This window comes from Pantherophis guttatus, chromosome 7, assembly GCF_059756535.1.
Source record: "Pantherophis guttatus breed Tessera chromosome 7, ASM5975653v1, whole genome shotgun sequence".
Lineage (NCBI taxonomy): Eukaryota > Metazoa > Chordata > Lepidosauria > Squamata > Colubridae > Pantherophis > Pantherophis guttatus.
Genome location: NC_142069.1, coordinates 14,091,893 through 14,107,837, shown reverse-complemented (window position 1 = coordinate 14,107,837; position 15,945 = coordinate 14,091,893). Strand labels below are relative to the sequence as shown.

Here is a 15,945-nt window from a genome sequence, read left to right as displayed (position 1 = left end):
ACTCCGGTGTGTTTTATAATCCGAAAAATACAGTAAGTGCCACACTGTTGCTAAGTTGCCCAGTCCTTGACATAAACCCATCCTGCAGTTGGACTGTTGAGAACAAAATATATTGCTTTCCGTACCTCGCTTGACAATCTTTTCATCTCTTGCTTCCTCTGCTGTTCCGCCACGTTGGCCACAGACTCAGCCAACTGGTTGAGTTCTTGCTCATTTGGGGCCCCCATGAAGCTCAGCAAAGGAGGCTCCCAGCCGTTCCTGAATCGTGGCACGTAGGGTGGGATGAAGTGCTCTTTGGGCCACTCAGCTCTGCATTTAAGACAAAGGTAACATGGTCATTTAAAGCCTTTACACCAGCGGGAGTAAAGTGACAACTGGATTACAAAACAGCAAGTCACATGCATATTACATTATATAAAGGATTGTTCTTTTTTTCATGATGACAATCATCCCTTATTTGATGCTCTCTAAATGTGTTGGACAACAATCCCTGTTACTTTCAGCCATTAGTGATCATGATGGTTGGGTGTGGAGGGAACATTAACCGAAAAGATCAGGAGACCATCTAGCTCAGGGGTCTCCAACCTTGGCAACTTTTAAGACCTGTGGACTTCAACTCCCAGAATTCCTCATCCAGTTTTTCTTAGCAACTTTGCTTGGCAACTTGGCCAGCTTTGCTTGGCAACTTTAAGACTTGTCCACAGGTCTTAAAGTTGCCAAGCAAAGCTGATTGAGGAATTTTGGGAATTGAAGTCCACAGGTCTTAAAGTTGCCAAGCAAAGCTGACTGAGGAATTTTGGGAGTTGAAGTCCAAAGGTCTTAAAGTTGCCAAGCAAAGCTGGCGAAGTTGCCAAGCAAAATTGCCAAGCAAAGCTGGCTGAGGAATTCTGGGAGTTGAAGTCCACAGGTCTTAAAGTTGCCAAGGTTGGAGACCCCTGATCTAGCTGGAGAAAGCAACTCCACTCATTCTATTTCCTACAGAGGCTTCTGACCAAGAGGTAAGGGAATTCTGAATTCAAGCTCTCTTACATACACAAAGGACTACAGACATGAATTCCAGGCTATCTGTAGCTCTAAATAGTATTGGAAGAAAGAAAGAAGACCCTAAGAAGGCTGGCTCCAATTTCTTGTTACAACTGTACAGGTAGTCCTCAATTTACAATCTTTCGTTTAGTGACCATTTGAAGTTACAACGGCACTGAAAAAAATGACTTACGCCTGTTTTTGACATGGATGACCATTGCAGCAACTGCCTGGTTGTGTGAGCAAAATTCAGCCATTTGGCAACTGATTCATATTTATGACAGTTGCAACGTCCTGGGGTCATGTGATCACCTTCTGTGACCTTCTGACAAGCAAAGTCAATGGGGAAACTAGATTCACTTTACAGCTGTGCTACTAACTTAACAACTGCAGTGATTCACTTAACAGCTGTGGCCGGAAAGGTTGTAAAATGGGGCAAAATTCACTTAACGACTCTCTCACTTAGCAACAGACATTTTGGGCTGAATTGTGGTTGTAAGTCAAGGACTACATATACCAAACAACAATTTCCCTTAAGATCCCAACAATCTTTTCCAACCTAATGTAGATAGATAGATAGATAGATAGATAGATAGATAGATAGATAGATGATAGATGATAGATGGATGGATGGATAGATAGATAGATAGATAGATAGATATAAGACAGATAGATTAGATATGTAGATACCGATAAATAGATAGTTAGATAGTTAGATAGATAGATGATAGATGGATAAATGGATAGATAGATAGATAGATAGATATAAGACAGATAGATAGATAGATAGATGACAGATGGATGGGTGGATAGATAAATAGATAGATAGATATAAGACAAATAGATTAGATATATAGATACAGAGAGAGAGAGAGCGGGAGGGAGGGAGGGAGAGAGAGAGAGAGAGAGAGAGAGAGAGAGAGGAGATTATCTAGCCTTATATTCCAATGTGTTTGGAGAATACTGGGATCAGAAGGCTGAATACTGAAATGGAAAGAAATTTAGCAAGGACACTTTTGTGACTAAAGTCTTCCAATATTAGAGAACTCTATGCACCTCCGGTGTACTACATCATTAGATATTTTGGAATGGAATGGCGCTTGAACGCATTGGAGCAAAAAAAAATGCGGGATGAGTTGAGAATGTATGACTGATGTTTGCCCTCAATTTATGGGAAAATAAAATCTGTATAGCCAAATGAAAAATGTGGTAATACTTCCACGTTTCTTATACTCATGAGATGAGTTGTCAACAGTTTCCAGCTAGACAATTATTTCAGGAATCGTGAAAAATATTCCACCGAGATCAACCCGCTCTTCCTACTTGAAGTTGTGCGTTAGAAAGCCAGATTTTCTTTCCATTATCAGAGGCCCTGCACAAAAATGCCATGGCATTAATTACTGCCGCCTCCATATATATATATGCGGATATGCGGAACACTATTCTCAAAAATGAATCAAAGCGACAAATGCCAATTAGGCTTAAGGAAAAGCCAAAATTAATTGCATGCTGGCATGGCTTCTGTTCATTTACAAGCATGGATGGGAAGGTGAGAAGACATTTTTAAGAGTTGTTGTCGCATTTGATGGCAGCGGGGGAGATGTCCTCTGGCCCTTCAAGTTCATTCGAACGAATACAATTTTTTCAACAAGACCTTCATCCTCTCTTTATTCAAGGTAGTGTGAAACTTCCCCGAGCGAGCTTAGAAATCAACACTGGGGGGCTAAACCCACTCTGAAATTCTTCTCATTGGATTGAAATGGCAGCAACGCCTGGGAGAAGAACATCTCCTATCAGCCCCGTACAGGAGAATATTGTTACCAAGGATGTGACAACCAAGGGCAACAAAGAGATAGGGAGGGTGAGTGGGTAGGGGAATCTTCTGTGTCCTAAAGGTCACTCCTGGCACATTTCAAAATCAGTATGTCAATAGGAACTAAGAGGAAGTAGAACATAGACTATAAAATAAGAGAGTTTATTATTTATTTATTTATTTATTTATTAGTTCAATTTATATATAGCCTAACTATCTTCGAGACCGCCTGCTGCTACCGACGACCTCCCATCGTCCCGTGCGCTCCCACAGAGAGGGCTTCCTCAGGGTGCCATCAGCCAATCAATGTAGGCTGGTGACCCCCAGGGGGAGGGCCCTCTCTGTGGGGGCACCTACCCTCTGGAATCAGTTGCCCCCAGAGATAAGGAGAATCCAAGACCTTAGTGCCTTCCGCCGTGCCCTTAAAACCCACTTTTTCCAGCAAGCCGGGCTGGCTTAAGAAGAAATTTTAAATGTTTTAATTGGTTTGTATTTTTAATTTTGGGCCAAATTTATATATATTTTAATTGTTTTTAATATTTGTATTTTATGTTTTTTAATTCTGGCTGTACACCGCCCTGAGTCCTCAGGGAGAAGGGCGGTATATAAATTTAAAATAAAATAAAATAAAATAAAATAAATATGCCGCCCTCCTCCAAAGGCTCAGGGCGGCTTACAATGCACTTATAGCAATAGCCTTCATTCTTTTGTATATACCTGCTTATTAGGGCTTTTGGCCCCCCCATAAGCGGTGTTTCTACAAAGTCACCTTATTGCCCCCACAATCCGGGTCCCCAATTTACCTACCTCGGAAGGATGGAAGGCTGAGTCAACCTTGAGCCTGGTGAGATTTGAACTCGCACTAATTGCAGGCAGCTGGCAGCTAAGTGCTACATAACAGCACTTAGTCCGCTGCATCACCAAGGCTCATGTTGGAATGGACCTTAGAAGTGTTCTAGTCCAACCCCCTGCTCAAGCAGGAGACCCTATATAACTTCAAACAAATGGTTGTCCAGTCTCTTTTTAAAAGTCTCCAGTGATGGAGTACTCACAACTTCTGAAAGTAAGCTATTCCATTGGCTGATTGCTCTCACCGTTAGGAAATTTCTCCTTAGTTCTAGGTTGCTTCTCTCCTTGGTTCTCTTAACTACTTTGAGGGACAAGAAAAGACCTGGAGATAAGATCTTGTCTCTGCTTTTTGAGTGGTCTCCTTAAAATGAACTTTCAATCTGAAGGGGAGTAAAGTCTCAAAACACAGAGAACTTTCAATGCTATTCATATTCCTCCCTCGATAACGACAGTGTCAACTCGCAAAGCATCCCTGGACTGTTCTCGAGTTGCTATAGGCAAGGGGGATGGGAAAACGGCGAAGCAGCACAGCAGCCAAAAACAAAAGCACATTCCAGACATATCTATCTCAAGGCTGTCTCCCAGGGTTACCCACAGCAACCGGAGGGGAGTGATCTCTACAACCCGTGCAATTTCTCCATTGGTGAATGTGACTGATGACACACCCAGTGGGGGGGGGGGGAAACAGGATCAAGTCTTGGCTGTAAATTACATGGGGTCAGAGTTGGCTTCACTTGGAACGTGCCAACATGAAGCTCCTAATAAATAACTGGATTTCTTTTTGAGGCTCATGATTTAATTAGGGCAGCCGTCTGAACCTTGACACACAGCAAAAATGTTGAAAAAAGTTTCAGCAAAAACTTCCCCAACAGATGGGCTGGGATTACAACTCTCCAAATTCGAAATGCTGTACTAGCTTGGAATTCTGGAACATTCCAGATCAATAAAGGGCAGTTTGCCTATCCTCCCCAATGAGGATTTCTACAGGATCTCTCTGTATCAAGGACAGTTTTCTGGATAGACAATATTACAGTGGAGTTTTTTTTTAAAAAAAACATTACATTAAAAGCATTACAGGTAGTCCTTGATTTACAGCAGTTTTTTTAATGACTGTTTGAAGTTACAATGGTACTGAAAAAAGTGACATGATCATTTTTCACACTTACAACCATTGCAATATCCCTACACCGTGTTTTCCCCAAAATAAGACCCAGGTCTTATATTAATTTTTGCTCCGAAAGATGCATTAGGGCTTATTTTCCAGTTAGGTTTTACTTTGGGGGAAATACGGTACTAAATCTGTCCGTCTGGCTGACAATCTTAACTGGGGCTTATTTTTGGGGTAGGGAAAATCATACTAGGGCTTATTTTCCAGTTGAGTCTTATTTTAGGGGAAACAGGGTAGTTAAATGATCGAAATTCAGATGCTTGACAACTGTTTCATATTTATGATGGCTACAGTGTCCCAGGGTCATGTGATCCCCATTTGTGACCTTCTGACAAGCAAAGTCAATGGGAAAACCAGATTCACTTAACAACCATGTCACTAAATTAAGAACTGCAGTGATTCACTTAGCAACTGTTGTAAGAAAGGTCATAAATAGGGGCAAAGTTCACTTAACTTGGCAACAGTTCTCACTTGGCAACATAAATTTTGGGCTGATGTGATCATATGTCAAGGACTACCTGTATGCTGAAACAGCATGCCTACTGCATGAATTAAGAATTGTGGTGGAAATTCCGCCTTATCTCATGCTTTTGGCTTTCCTCTCTTTTTTTTTTCCTGTACAGAAAACATTTCATACATTTTTGCCTGCGTTTCTTGTAATCATCAGTGTCAAGAATGGATCTATTTACAACACCCTCAATCATTTCAAAATTTATTAATGGCTGTAATTACATGTGCATAATTATCTCTGTATGGGTCTGTTTTAATGCAGGCTGACAATCATGTAATTATGATCACTGATTTGTGTCACTCTCCAGCCACCCAGATTCACTCTTCATTATAAAAGCTGTGAGCATCTGCTCAAAATGGCTATTGATTTGTATGATAATGGCTAATTGATATATAAGGAGCCTCTTCATACCGAGAGGCTTTGCCAATAAGCTTCTGAATTTTTTCATCAGGAAAAAAAAAGGAAACAGAAACATTAATAACTGAATAAAAAACTCAAGAATATAAAAATTTTCTTGAACTTATACAGGATGGAAACTAATCAAGGAGAGAAGTAAGATAGAACTAAGGAGAAATTTTCTGACTAAAAATGGTGGAACAGCTTGCCTCCAGAAGTTATGAATGCTGTAAGTTTTTAAGAAGAGATTGGATAACCATTTGTCTGAAGTGGTGTAGAGTTTCCTGCCTAAGCAGGAGGTTGGACTAGAAGACCTTCAAGGTCCCTTCCAACTCTGTCTTTCCTATTCCCATTCTCATTCCCTTCCATTCCATTCTGAAGGATGTGCAGATTGGTGAAAAAAGAAGAATACGCCCATGAAGTTTTACACAGTTCAAATATATGACATTCAACTCAATTGTTACCTGGCTTTGGTCCATGCATTTCCTAGAGATACCCAGAGTTGTCCTTCTTCACTCGTGACAATGCAGCGTAAAAACTCGATGGTGTCTTTTGTCAAAAGAGGGCTGAGCACTGTGCTAGCGAGCTCAGGCCCTCCTGTTGATTGCACCACCTATGAGAAATAATAAATGCGCACTGAGATAATGTGGTCGCTTGTAGAATAGAGCCGGTAGTTGTATGCAGCAGGGATGAAATGCTCCCGGTTCAGACTGGTTTGGCCAAACCGGCAGCAATGGCGGCTGGTGGTTCGGAGAACCGGTAGCGATGGCAGCTGGTGGTTCGGAGAACTGGTAGCGATGGTAATGCGAGGCTCCATCCACCCGCCCAGTCATCACTTCCTAGTTTTAATCAGGAAGTAATCTGTTTTTTTACCTTCTACACATGCACAGAGGGTCCACACGCACACGTGATTCGCACGTGCGAGTGAAGCTAGCCTGCGAGTGCGGCACGTACACTTCTGAAGCAGTTGGGAAGGTAAGTAGATTTCACCCCTGGTATGCAGTGATAATGCCCTGTTATTTAACAGAGGTAATTGGGTAGGATTAACACAATTTCTGGTTTTCCTTTGAAAATCTATGTATATGTGGATTGGAGTTTTTGTTTTTGTACATTTTAAAAGGGGCAAGATCAGGGGTGGTATTCACTTATCTTCGCTACCGGTTCGCAAATGTGAGCGCGCGGGACCTTCTGCGCATGTGAGCATCACAGGACCTTCTGCCATGCGCAAAGCATCAGAAACGGGACGTGATTACGTCCAGGCGGGTGGGCAGAGCCTCCCACAGCCACTGCTATTGGTTCACCTGAACCAGATAGAACTGGCTGAATACCACCACTGGGCAAGATCCTTTGCCTTGAATACAGGTTTCCCCAAAGGTGTTTTTTTCAAGAGGCAACTGGACTTTCTTTGTTTTTCTGAAATGAAGAAGAACCTGATGAAGCTTCTTGGATGAGAAGTGAAACCTCTTCAAAGAAAAACCAGAAAGTCCAGTTGCCTTTTGAAAAAGCACCTTTGGAAAAACTATGACCTGGATGACTGAGAAACTCCATAGACATGCATACAGGTAATTCTCAATTTATGATTGGTCATTCAATGGACTGTTCAAAGTTAGGACAAACTCAAAAAACGTTATTTATGGCCAGTCCTCAAAGTTACAACTGCCACACCACCCGTGGTCGTGTGATTGCATTTCAAACACTTGCATTTGCATGTATGAATGGTTGCTGAATCCTGTGATCATGTGATTGCATTTTAGACTTTTTTGCTGTTTTCTGACAAAAAAATGCCCATTGAATAAATTGGATTAGGACTTACAACTATAGGATTTGCTTAAAAACCACATGATTTGTTTAATGACCAAAGTAACTTGCTTAAATACCAATGTAAAAATGGTCGTAAAATTGAGTCCAATCATGTGGTGACTTGACCTACCACTACGACCCATGACCAAAATTCCAGGCTTATGGAATTTTTTTTATTTAGAATTAAAATTCCAAAAGTTGAAGACTACCTGTACTCTGTAGATTAAACTCTGTATATTAAACATGAGTTTTGAGTTTTGAAATGTAAGCTCAAAATGTTGAGCTCCTTCTTGATTCTGGGCCAAATAAAACCCTTGGAATTGGTAAAATTGACTAAAATACCATCAAGGCGTTTAAAACAGATGAGACTTTTTATTTCAATATGGAGTAAGCTACCTCTAAGGAAGCCAATAAAAAAAGAAGGTTTTGATTTCCATGATTCATACACCCTCTGCATTCAACACTGCAAATTCGATGCACTTAGCTGAGCCTCTAGATATTAAATCATATTTCAGACTTACCATATTTAGAGGAGTAAACAGAAAGTGAATCAGTTCAGTTGCACTGGGATTCTGGATGTGTGATTTTAATTTAGCCTGTGAAAGGTAAAAAGGGAGAGTGTGGAAGAGCTTATGAGAACAAAGTTCAGCAGTTCAAACTGGCATTTGAAATATCTCAAACACAGTTCATGCCATAACTTAGTTATTAATAAAAGGAATTACATTTGTATAATGATAAACCAGCTAAAATCCCAAAAGTTTATACATTGAGACATATAGAATGCAATGGTGGGTTGCTCCCAGTTCGGTCCGGTTCTATAGAACTGGCGAGAGGCTCCGTCCACCCGCCATGACATCATCATGGGTGATCTGCACATGCACAGGAGCTTCTGCGCATGTGCACTTGCGCTCTTGTTGCGAACCGGTAGAACCCACCCCTGATACAATGTTGTTATAAATAAATAAGACATAGATAGATAGATAGATAGATAGATAGATAGATAGATAGATAGATGATAGATAGATTATAGATAAGACTAATCCTCTGATCAATCTAATCTACTCAATCTAATAAAAAATTTCTTAAACTAAATAAGGATGTATTTAAGCCATATTTTTCTGAATAAACCAAAGCCAATCTTTTAAATGAGCAATGCAGTCATTCTGATGCAGTAAGTATGTTTTTAGGGTTAATTTCTTAATAAACATTATTTCAAGGTTTATTTATTAAATGCAATATTTTCAAGAAAAATTTCAAGACTTTTTTTTAAAGGGTTAGTCCTGGTTGTCTCTCTTAATGTTTTAGTTCTTTGGCATCCATCCTGAAAATTTTAAATTAGGCATTGAAACACAGATGAAAAGCAACAGATGTCTAAGACAATTCAATCATTATGATGTATATTACTAAAATAGCCCTCTTTCTATGCTCTAGAATCAGTAACAGTGATAGTTTACATGCTAGGATCAGTGTATCAAAAAACCCCAAAATGAAGTTATTGGAAGTTGCAGGAAAGGGAAGAAGAGGGTGAAAGTAGGAATATCTAAACACATTCTTTATACTCTCTGAAGATTGTCTTTAGCACCCTAGAAAGATTCTTGTGTTGTAGCTTGAAAAAAAAACCAGCAAAAACTTCAGTCCTGGAAGTTGCAGTACTTTAGCTGAGTGTGATGGAAATTTTTTTAAAACATATCTCTAAAGAAAGTGAGCTATAATGCCACTGTTTGCTCACCCCTTTAGATCATTTCCCTTTTGTTCTAAAACAAATAATTCAGAAGCAGTTTGTACAATTGCTAAGATAGTGTTTTCAGTTAAGGAAATCCAAGTTGCAATTTATAGGAAAGCTAGTGAAATCCACAGTGGCAGATGGCAACAACAGATTTAAAAAAACAAACAGACTATTGCTATCAAGCTTCAACAAAAACCTGGAATTGCTTTGAGTAGCCAGTTTATATTCACTTACCAAAAGGTTGAAACCATGCTTAAATTTTTGCAAACAGTCCACAAATTCATCTGCAGTTGGAGGCTTTGCACGGAGAGTTAAGACCCCCTCTGAAAAATAGAAAAATGAACCCAAAATCACTTAGAGGAGTACCTACAGAAATATTTTCATCACTGGCAAAACAGGAGAATGAGATTCTAGACTGAATGAGATGTATAAATGGACCGTGTAGCTTCAAGTCTCATTTGGAATGTCCTCCATAAACTACAGAAGCAATGGAGTCCTAGCTCAGTCCTTTGACTAATGGGAGAAAGTGTTATCAGCAAGAAACTTTTTTAAAGTTGCAGCCCGTTCTTCATATAAATTTATTCTCCTGCAACTCACTCTGCAGAATGGTAATAACCAACCTGCCCCCAAGATAGCATCCTCTAGGTCTGTGATGGCGAACCTATGGTACGTGTGCCAAGGGTGGCACGTGGAGCCATTTCTGTGGGCACGTGAGCTGTCAGCTCCACTGTGCATGGATGCGTGCCTCCCACTGGCCAGCTAATTTTCGGGTCTCTGCCATGCATATGCCCATGCCACCCCTCCTCTCCCAGAAGTCTCCACGCAACCCGTTTGGGAAGCCAGGTAAGTACAGGGCTTGCGTGGAGGCTCTGGGAGGGTGAAAAACGGGCCAACCGGAAGTCCGGAAATGGGCCGTTTCTGGCAGGGGTGAAATCTACTTACCTTCCTTACCGGTTCAGAAGCACATGTTCTGCGCGTGTGCTCGTTTCGCTCCTGCACACATGTGCATCATATGTGTGTGCACACCTTCTGCGCATGCGCAAAATCTTTTGTGCATGTGCAGAAGGTAAAAAAACATTACTTCCTGGTTAAAACCAGGAAGTAATGACACCTGGGTGGCGATTGCTACCAGTTTGCCAAACCACAGGGAAAAATCGCTACCGGATTGGGTGATCCGGTCCGATCTGGGAGCATTTCAGCTCTGGTTTCTGGCCTCCGGAGGCTTCAGGGAGGCCTGCTAGGCCCAAAACGGGGCGCGGGGAGGGGAGGGGTCACGTGCACATGCGCGGGGGGTGGGGCAGCGAAGGGGAGTCTTTTGCACCTGCGTGGGGGGGGAGGGGCAGCACAGGGGGGTCATCTATCCACTCTTGAAGACACAAGATGAGAGAGACAGAGAGAGACAGAGACAGAGACAGAATGAGAATGAGTCCAAAGATGATCAATCCACCAAAGGATGAAGACTTTTTCATTGAAGATTATGGATGTAATCCACTACAGTGTTTCTCAACGTCAGCAACTTTAACATGTGCTTCAACTCCCAGAACTTTCCATGTACTTTAATTCGATTCAAACCTTTATTGTCAGAGTACAACATGTGTACAATGAGATTGGCTGAGCCTCAACTCCCAGAATTCCTCAGTCAGCATGTTAGGCTGGAGATTCTAGGAGTTGAAGCAGTGGTGAAAACCAAATTTTTTTACTACCGGTTCTGTGGGCATGGCTTGGTGGGCGTGGCATGTCTTGGTGGACATGGCAGGGGAAGGATACTGCAAAATCTCCATTCCCACCCCACCCACTCCAAGGAAAGGATACTGCAAAATCTACATTCCAACCCCACTCTGGGGCCAGCCAGAGGTGGTATTTGCCGGTTCTCTGAACTGCTCAAAATTTCCGCTACCGGTTCTCCAGAACCTGTCAGAACCTGTTGGACTTCACCCTGAATTGAAGTCTATGTAGCTTACTGGGGTTGAGAAACACTAATATACCACACTGGACCAATGTGGGATAGTAGATCAATAATTTTCCACTTTGACCTATGGCTGAGAGTGAATGACTGGCAGCTAGCACCTGTGCATGAATCTCCTCATTCCTGTACCTTCGCAATAGCAATAACAACAGTATTTAGACTTACATACCACTCCATAGTCCTCTCTGGGTGGTTTACAATGTCAGCATATTACCCCCAACAATCTGGATCCTCATTTTACCAACCTCAGAAAGATGGAAAGATGAGTCAACCTTGAGCCTGTTCAGGATCAAACTCCAGACTGTGGGTAGAGTTTGCCTGCAATACTGCATTTTAACCCCTGCACCACCAGGATTCTCACACCAGTGGTTCCTTAACCACAATACCACACTGGCTGTCTCTCTCTCACACACACGGGAAAAAATGTGTAATATATTTAGATGCAAATGATTTTGTTCTGAAAAGTTTTTACAAATCCCACTTCAAGAGCGGGAACCTCCAGCATGAGATGGACTATTTCAAACATTTTGGAAAATGTAGAGTTTGAAAGAGATAATCTCTGTTCCCGGATTGAAAAAATAAAAATAAAATTTCCAAAACACTTGAAAGAGCCCATTTTGCATTTGAAATGGAACATTTCACAAGATTTCATACTACTCCAAACTAACACACCCTTAATCCAAACAAAAGAGTTAATTGACTCAAGACGGATGCCTTGCGGAAATTCCTTTTTTTAAAAAAATGTTGATTCATACTCCTTTTCTTTGTTCTGGTGTGTATGTATGCAAACGAATGACAGAATAGAGAAAAGATCAGCTGCCTGTTCTTTTCAACATTAGTCAAACATTAAGCATAAATCTGATCCCAGACATGACAGGAGTGTAACAAACAAATCATGATTGAAGGGTAAGGTTGGTTGAATGCCCAATGCAATTACTTATCTAACTAAATAGAGGAACTCTTAACAGTTCAGCCCAGTGAAATGTGATCAGAAAGCCACTGAAAGAAGAAACGATTCTGCTCCTTACCACCTGGTCCTTTCTTCTTATTTTTCTTGCTTTTCTTCCGCTTTGAAAGTTCTGTAAAAGCTTCTGCTGCTTTCTGAAGCTTGGTGACAAAATATTCAATGTCATCCAGAATATGATTCAGGATTTGCTAAAGGAAATAGAGAGTGGGCGTCATTTATGAATGTAAGGAACGTCACCCAAAATGTTGTAGAGTTAGTTATGAAGAATGAGAGTCATTGCAAGAGAACCTGTGCATTAATCTACAGAAAGTGACACCTTGTAAAGTGAATATGGCCTGATATTACCATATCGCTTGAGTCTATGTTTCCCCCTTTGTTCTAAAAGTTAGCATCAATAAAAGCTCCGTGCTTGGTTAAGATTGGGCCGTAATTATTTGAGATCTTCCCACGCACGATCTTGACTTAACTGTATTCTTTCTGGAGTGCTAGGGAAACCTTTTTTTAGCCTTATCTTATGGCAAGCAATTATGAACTTATAAAACTATTTCTGCTCTAGTTAGCAGTTGGTCCCCCCACCCCCCGGTGTGGTTATGACATGAGAGTCGGGATCCACTTAAAGTATTTTTAGCTCTCAGTACAAAAAGCAATTGAAGGCCTTGTGTAGGAGAAGTTCCAAGGTACATGCAAATATAGTTCTAAAGTTACTACAGTGTTTCTCCAAAAATAAGACCGGGTCTTATATTAATTTTCACTCTAAGTCGCATTAGGGCTTATTTTCTGGTTAGGTCTTATTTTGGGGGAAATATGGTATAAAATGCACCCATCTGGCTGACAATCTTAACTGGGGCTTATTTTGGGGGTAGGGCTTATATTACGAGCATCTTGAAAAAGTCATGCTAGGACTTATTTTCCGGTTGGGTCTTATTTTCGGGGAAACAGGGTACTCCGCCTCCTTTCTTTTCATTCGGTCCTGAATTAAGTTTTTATAGCCTCCAAATACCTATCTCATGACCCTTAGTATTATTATTTTTATTGATTGATTAGCCCTTGGGCCATATCAAAGTGCAGAGTTCCAGAAACAAATTATTACTAAAATTTGATAAAAGTAATTTAAAATGGAAATACGATTTAAAATACGATTTAAAATTAAATTGGAATAAAATACAGTCTAGTAGGATAACGATCAGAGAAGGAGACAGGATATGTAGCCCTCCAGATATTGCTAAAATAGAACTGCCAGCACTACAGCCAACTAGGCTAAAACTGTTGGGAATGGTTTGGCAATCCCTTGATGGCCACTGTTACTTATTCCTAAATCAGAGGATCCTAACTAGAAGGTCCTAATCAGAGGCTAAAACATATAAAGAACGGTTGCTGGAACTAATGACAAGAAGGACTGGGGAGACATGATAGCAGTGTTATATGATACCAATATCTCAGGGGCTGCCACAAAGAAGAGGGAGTCAAGCTATTCTCCAAAGCACCTGAGGGCAGGACAAGAAGCAATGGGTGGAAACTAATCAAGGAGAGAAGCAACCTAAAACTAAGGAGAAATTTCCTGACAGAACAATTAATCAGTGGAACAACTTGCCTGCAGAAGTTGTGAATGCTCCAACACTGGAAGTTTTTAAGAAGAGGTTGTATAACCATTTGTCTGAAGTGGTGTAGGTTTTCCTGCCTAAGCAGGGGTTGGATTAGAAGACCCCCAAGGTCCCTTCCAACTTTGTCTATTCTATTCTATTCTATTCTATTCTATTCTATTCTATTCTATTCTATCCTATCCTATCCTATCCTATCCTATCCTATCCTATCCTATCCTATCTATCCTATCCTATCCTATGCCTGACCAGGTGCATGTTCAACTCTCATATCATCCAAAGCACAACGTGCATTATCTTGAACATTATTTTTATAACTAAGGAAGTTCTTACGACAATAAAATAGAGGGGGAAGATGAAGAGATGGGGAAAATATTCACTGTAATCCTAATAAAATGGTCAGTAACACCAATTAACATCATCGACAATATTATATCATAATATTAAAATATTATATATCATATAATAATAATAATCACGAGCAAAGATAGTATCAATAACAATAGGTGAAATTCCAGAACTGGAGTTCCACTTGAATACCATCAACATTAATAGAAATTGTTAATCAATTGCAAAAGGCAGTTTTACTTGGAACAGCTCACATCCTGCCAGGGTCCCTTTACCAACAAACATCTGCCTATCCCAGGTCCTTGGGAAGGACTCAATAGGTGGATAAAAATGCCAAATCCAGTATAAACATCTGGCTGATTTTGCAACCAACCAACCAACCAATCATAATAATAATAAAGCATCAAGCGAGAAACTGGGAGATCATGAGTTCTAGTCCTGCCTTAGGCACAACGGTGACCTTGAGCCAACCACTCTTTCTCAGCCCTGGGAAGGAAGCAATGGCAAACCACTTCGGAAATCCTGCCAAGAAAACTGCAGGAACTTGTCCAGGCAGTCACCAGGAGTCAAAAACTCACTTGAAAGCACAAAAGAAATCACAAAACACAACGACATTGTACCATATTGTTATTAATGGCACTTGAGCTTTCAACTGTCCTTGCTGTGGAATCCCTATGGATCTTTGAAAATTTATCAGGAATTTCTGAAATAAATGATCAGTAATGACCAGCCAACTTTCTTTCCCTCGCCTGTATCAATCTTACTCTGAAATCCACATCTGGGAAAGGAAATTGTTATAAACTCATAGACTGCATTCCCAGTTCATCCGGCAGCACCCTAAGTATAAAAGGATTCCCAGTTCCTCCTAAGTACATGAAAAAGAACATGCTCTCAGGATTATCAGCAACATGAGAAAAAAAACAAAAAGATTTCCAGGGCAGATGCTGGGGGGAAGCTCCTTGAGATAAACTCTGATATGAAAACCGCTGTTCAAGGAAGAAGGTGGCTATCTTGGTTTTAAATAACCTATGCACCTTCCTCCCCCACCCCCCAATATGCCTTCAAATTGTTTTCATGCTACAGGCCTCAAGACCAGCTGCATTACTTGGCCCACAGTAAGTAGCATTATGTTATATTAGTTACCCGTCCAGTAGGAAGCACTATGCTACATCTACCTATTGTGTGAACTGGAACTCTTCAGACATAGAATAATTCTTAGAATAGAATAGAGTAACAGAATTGGAAGGGACCTTGGAGGTCTTCTAGTCCAACCCTATGCTTAGGCAGGAAACCCTATACCACTTCAGACAAATGGTTATCCAACATCTTCTTAAAAACTTCCAGTGTTGGAGCATTCACAACTTTTGGAGGCAAGTTGTTCCACTTATTAATTGTTCTAACAGTCAGGAAATTTCTCCTTAGTTCTAAGTTGCTTCTCTCCTTGATTAGTTTCCACCCATTGCTTCTTGTTCTACCCTCAGGTGCTTTGGAGAATAGCTTGACTCCCTCTTCTTTGTGGCATCCCCTGAGATATTGGAAGACTGCTATCATGTCTCCCCTAGTCCTCCTTTTCATTAAACTAGACATTCCCAGTTCCTGCAACCGTTCTTCATATGTTTTAGCCTCCAGTCCAGTCTTCTAAGAAGACTTCTTCTTGGATGCTCTATGAACAGCCTCTCAAGGGGAGTTGAACTCTCAGGTGTTGCATGTAGAGCAGGGGTCTCCAACCTTGGTAACTTTAAGACTTGTGGACTTCAACTCCCAGCTTTGCTGGCTGAGG

General features: G+C 40.9%; 1 protein-coding gene across 4 annotated transcripts in view; it reads right to left on the bottom strand.

Annotated features, from left to right (window-relative positions):
• Positions 1 to 15,945, bottom strand: part of EPS8 (EGFR pathway substrate 8, signaling adaptor) — a 173,211-nt gene that overhangs the window by 38,265 nt on the left and 119,001 nt on the right. For all 4 annotated transcript variants that reach the window (XM_034402806.3, XM_034402803.3, XM_087873057.1 and 1 more), the window contains exons 10-14: positions 12,281 to 12,407; positions 9,521 to 9,609; positions 8,082 to 8,156; positions 6,225 to 6,373; positions 126 to 309 (exon numbers count right to left, since the gene is read on the bottom strand). In XM_034402806.3, coding sequence (XP_034258697.2) covers positions 126 to 309; positions 6,225 to 6,373; positions 8,082 to 8,156; positions 9,521 to 9,609; positions 12,281 to 12,407 — 624 coding nt within the window. The remainder of the gene's footprint in view (positions 1 to 125; positions 310 to 6,224; positions 6,374 to 8,081; positions 8,157 to 9,520; positions 9,610 to 12,280; positions 12,408 to 15,945) is intronic.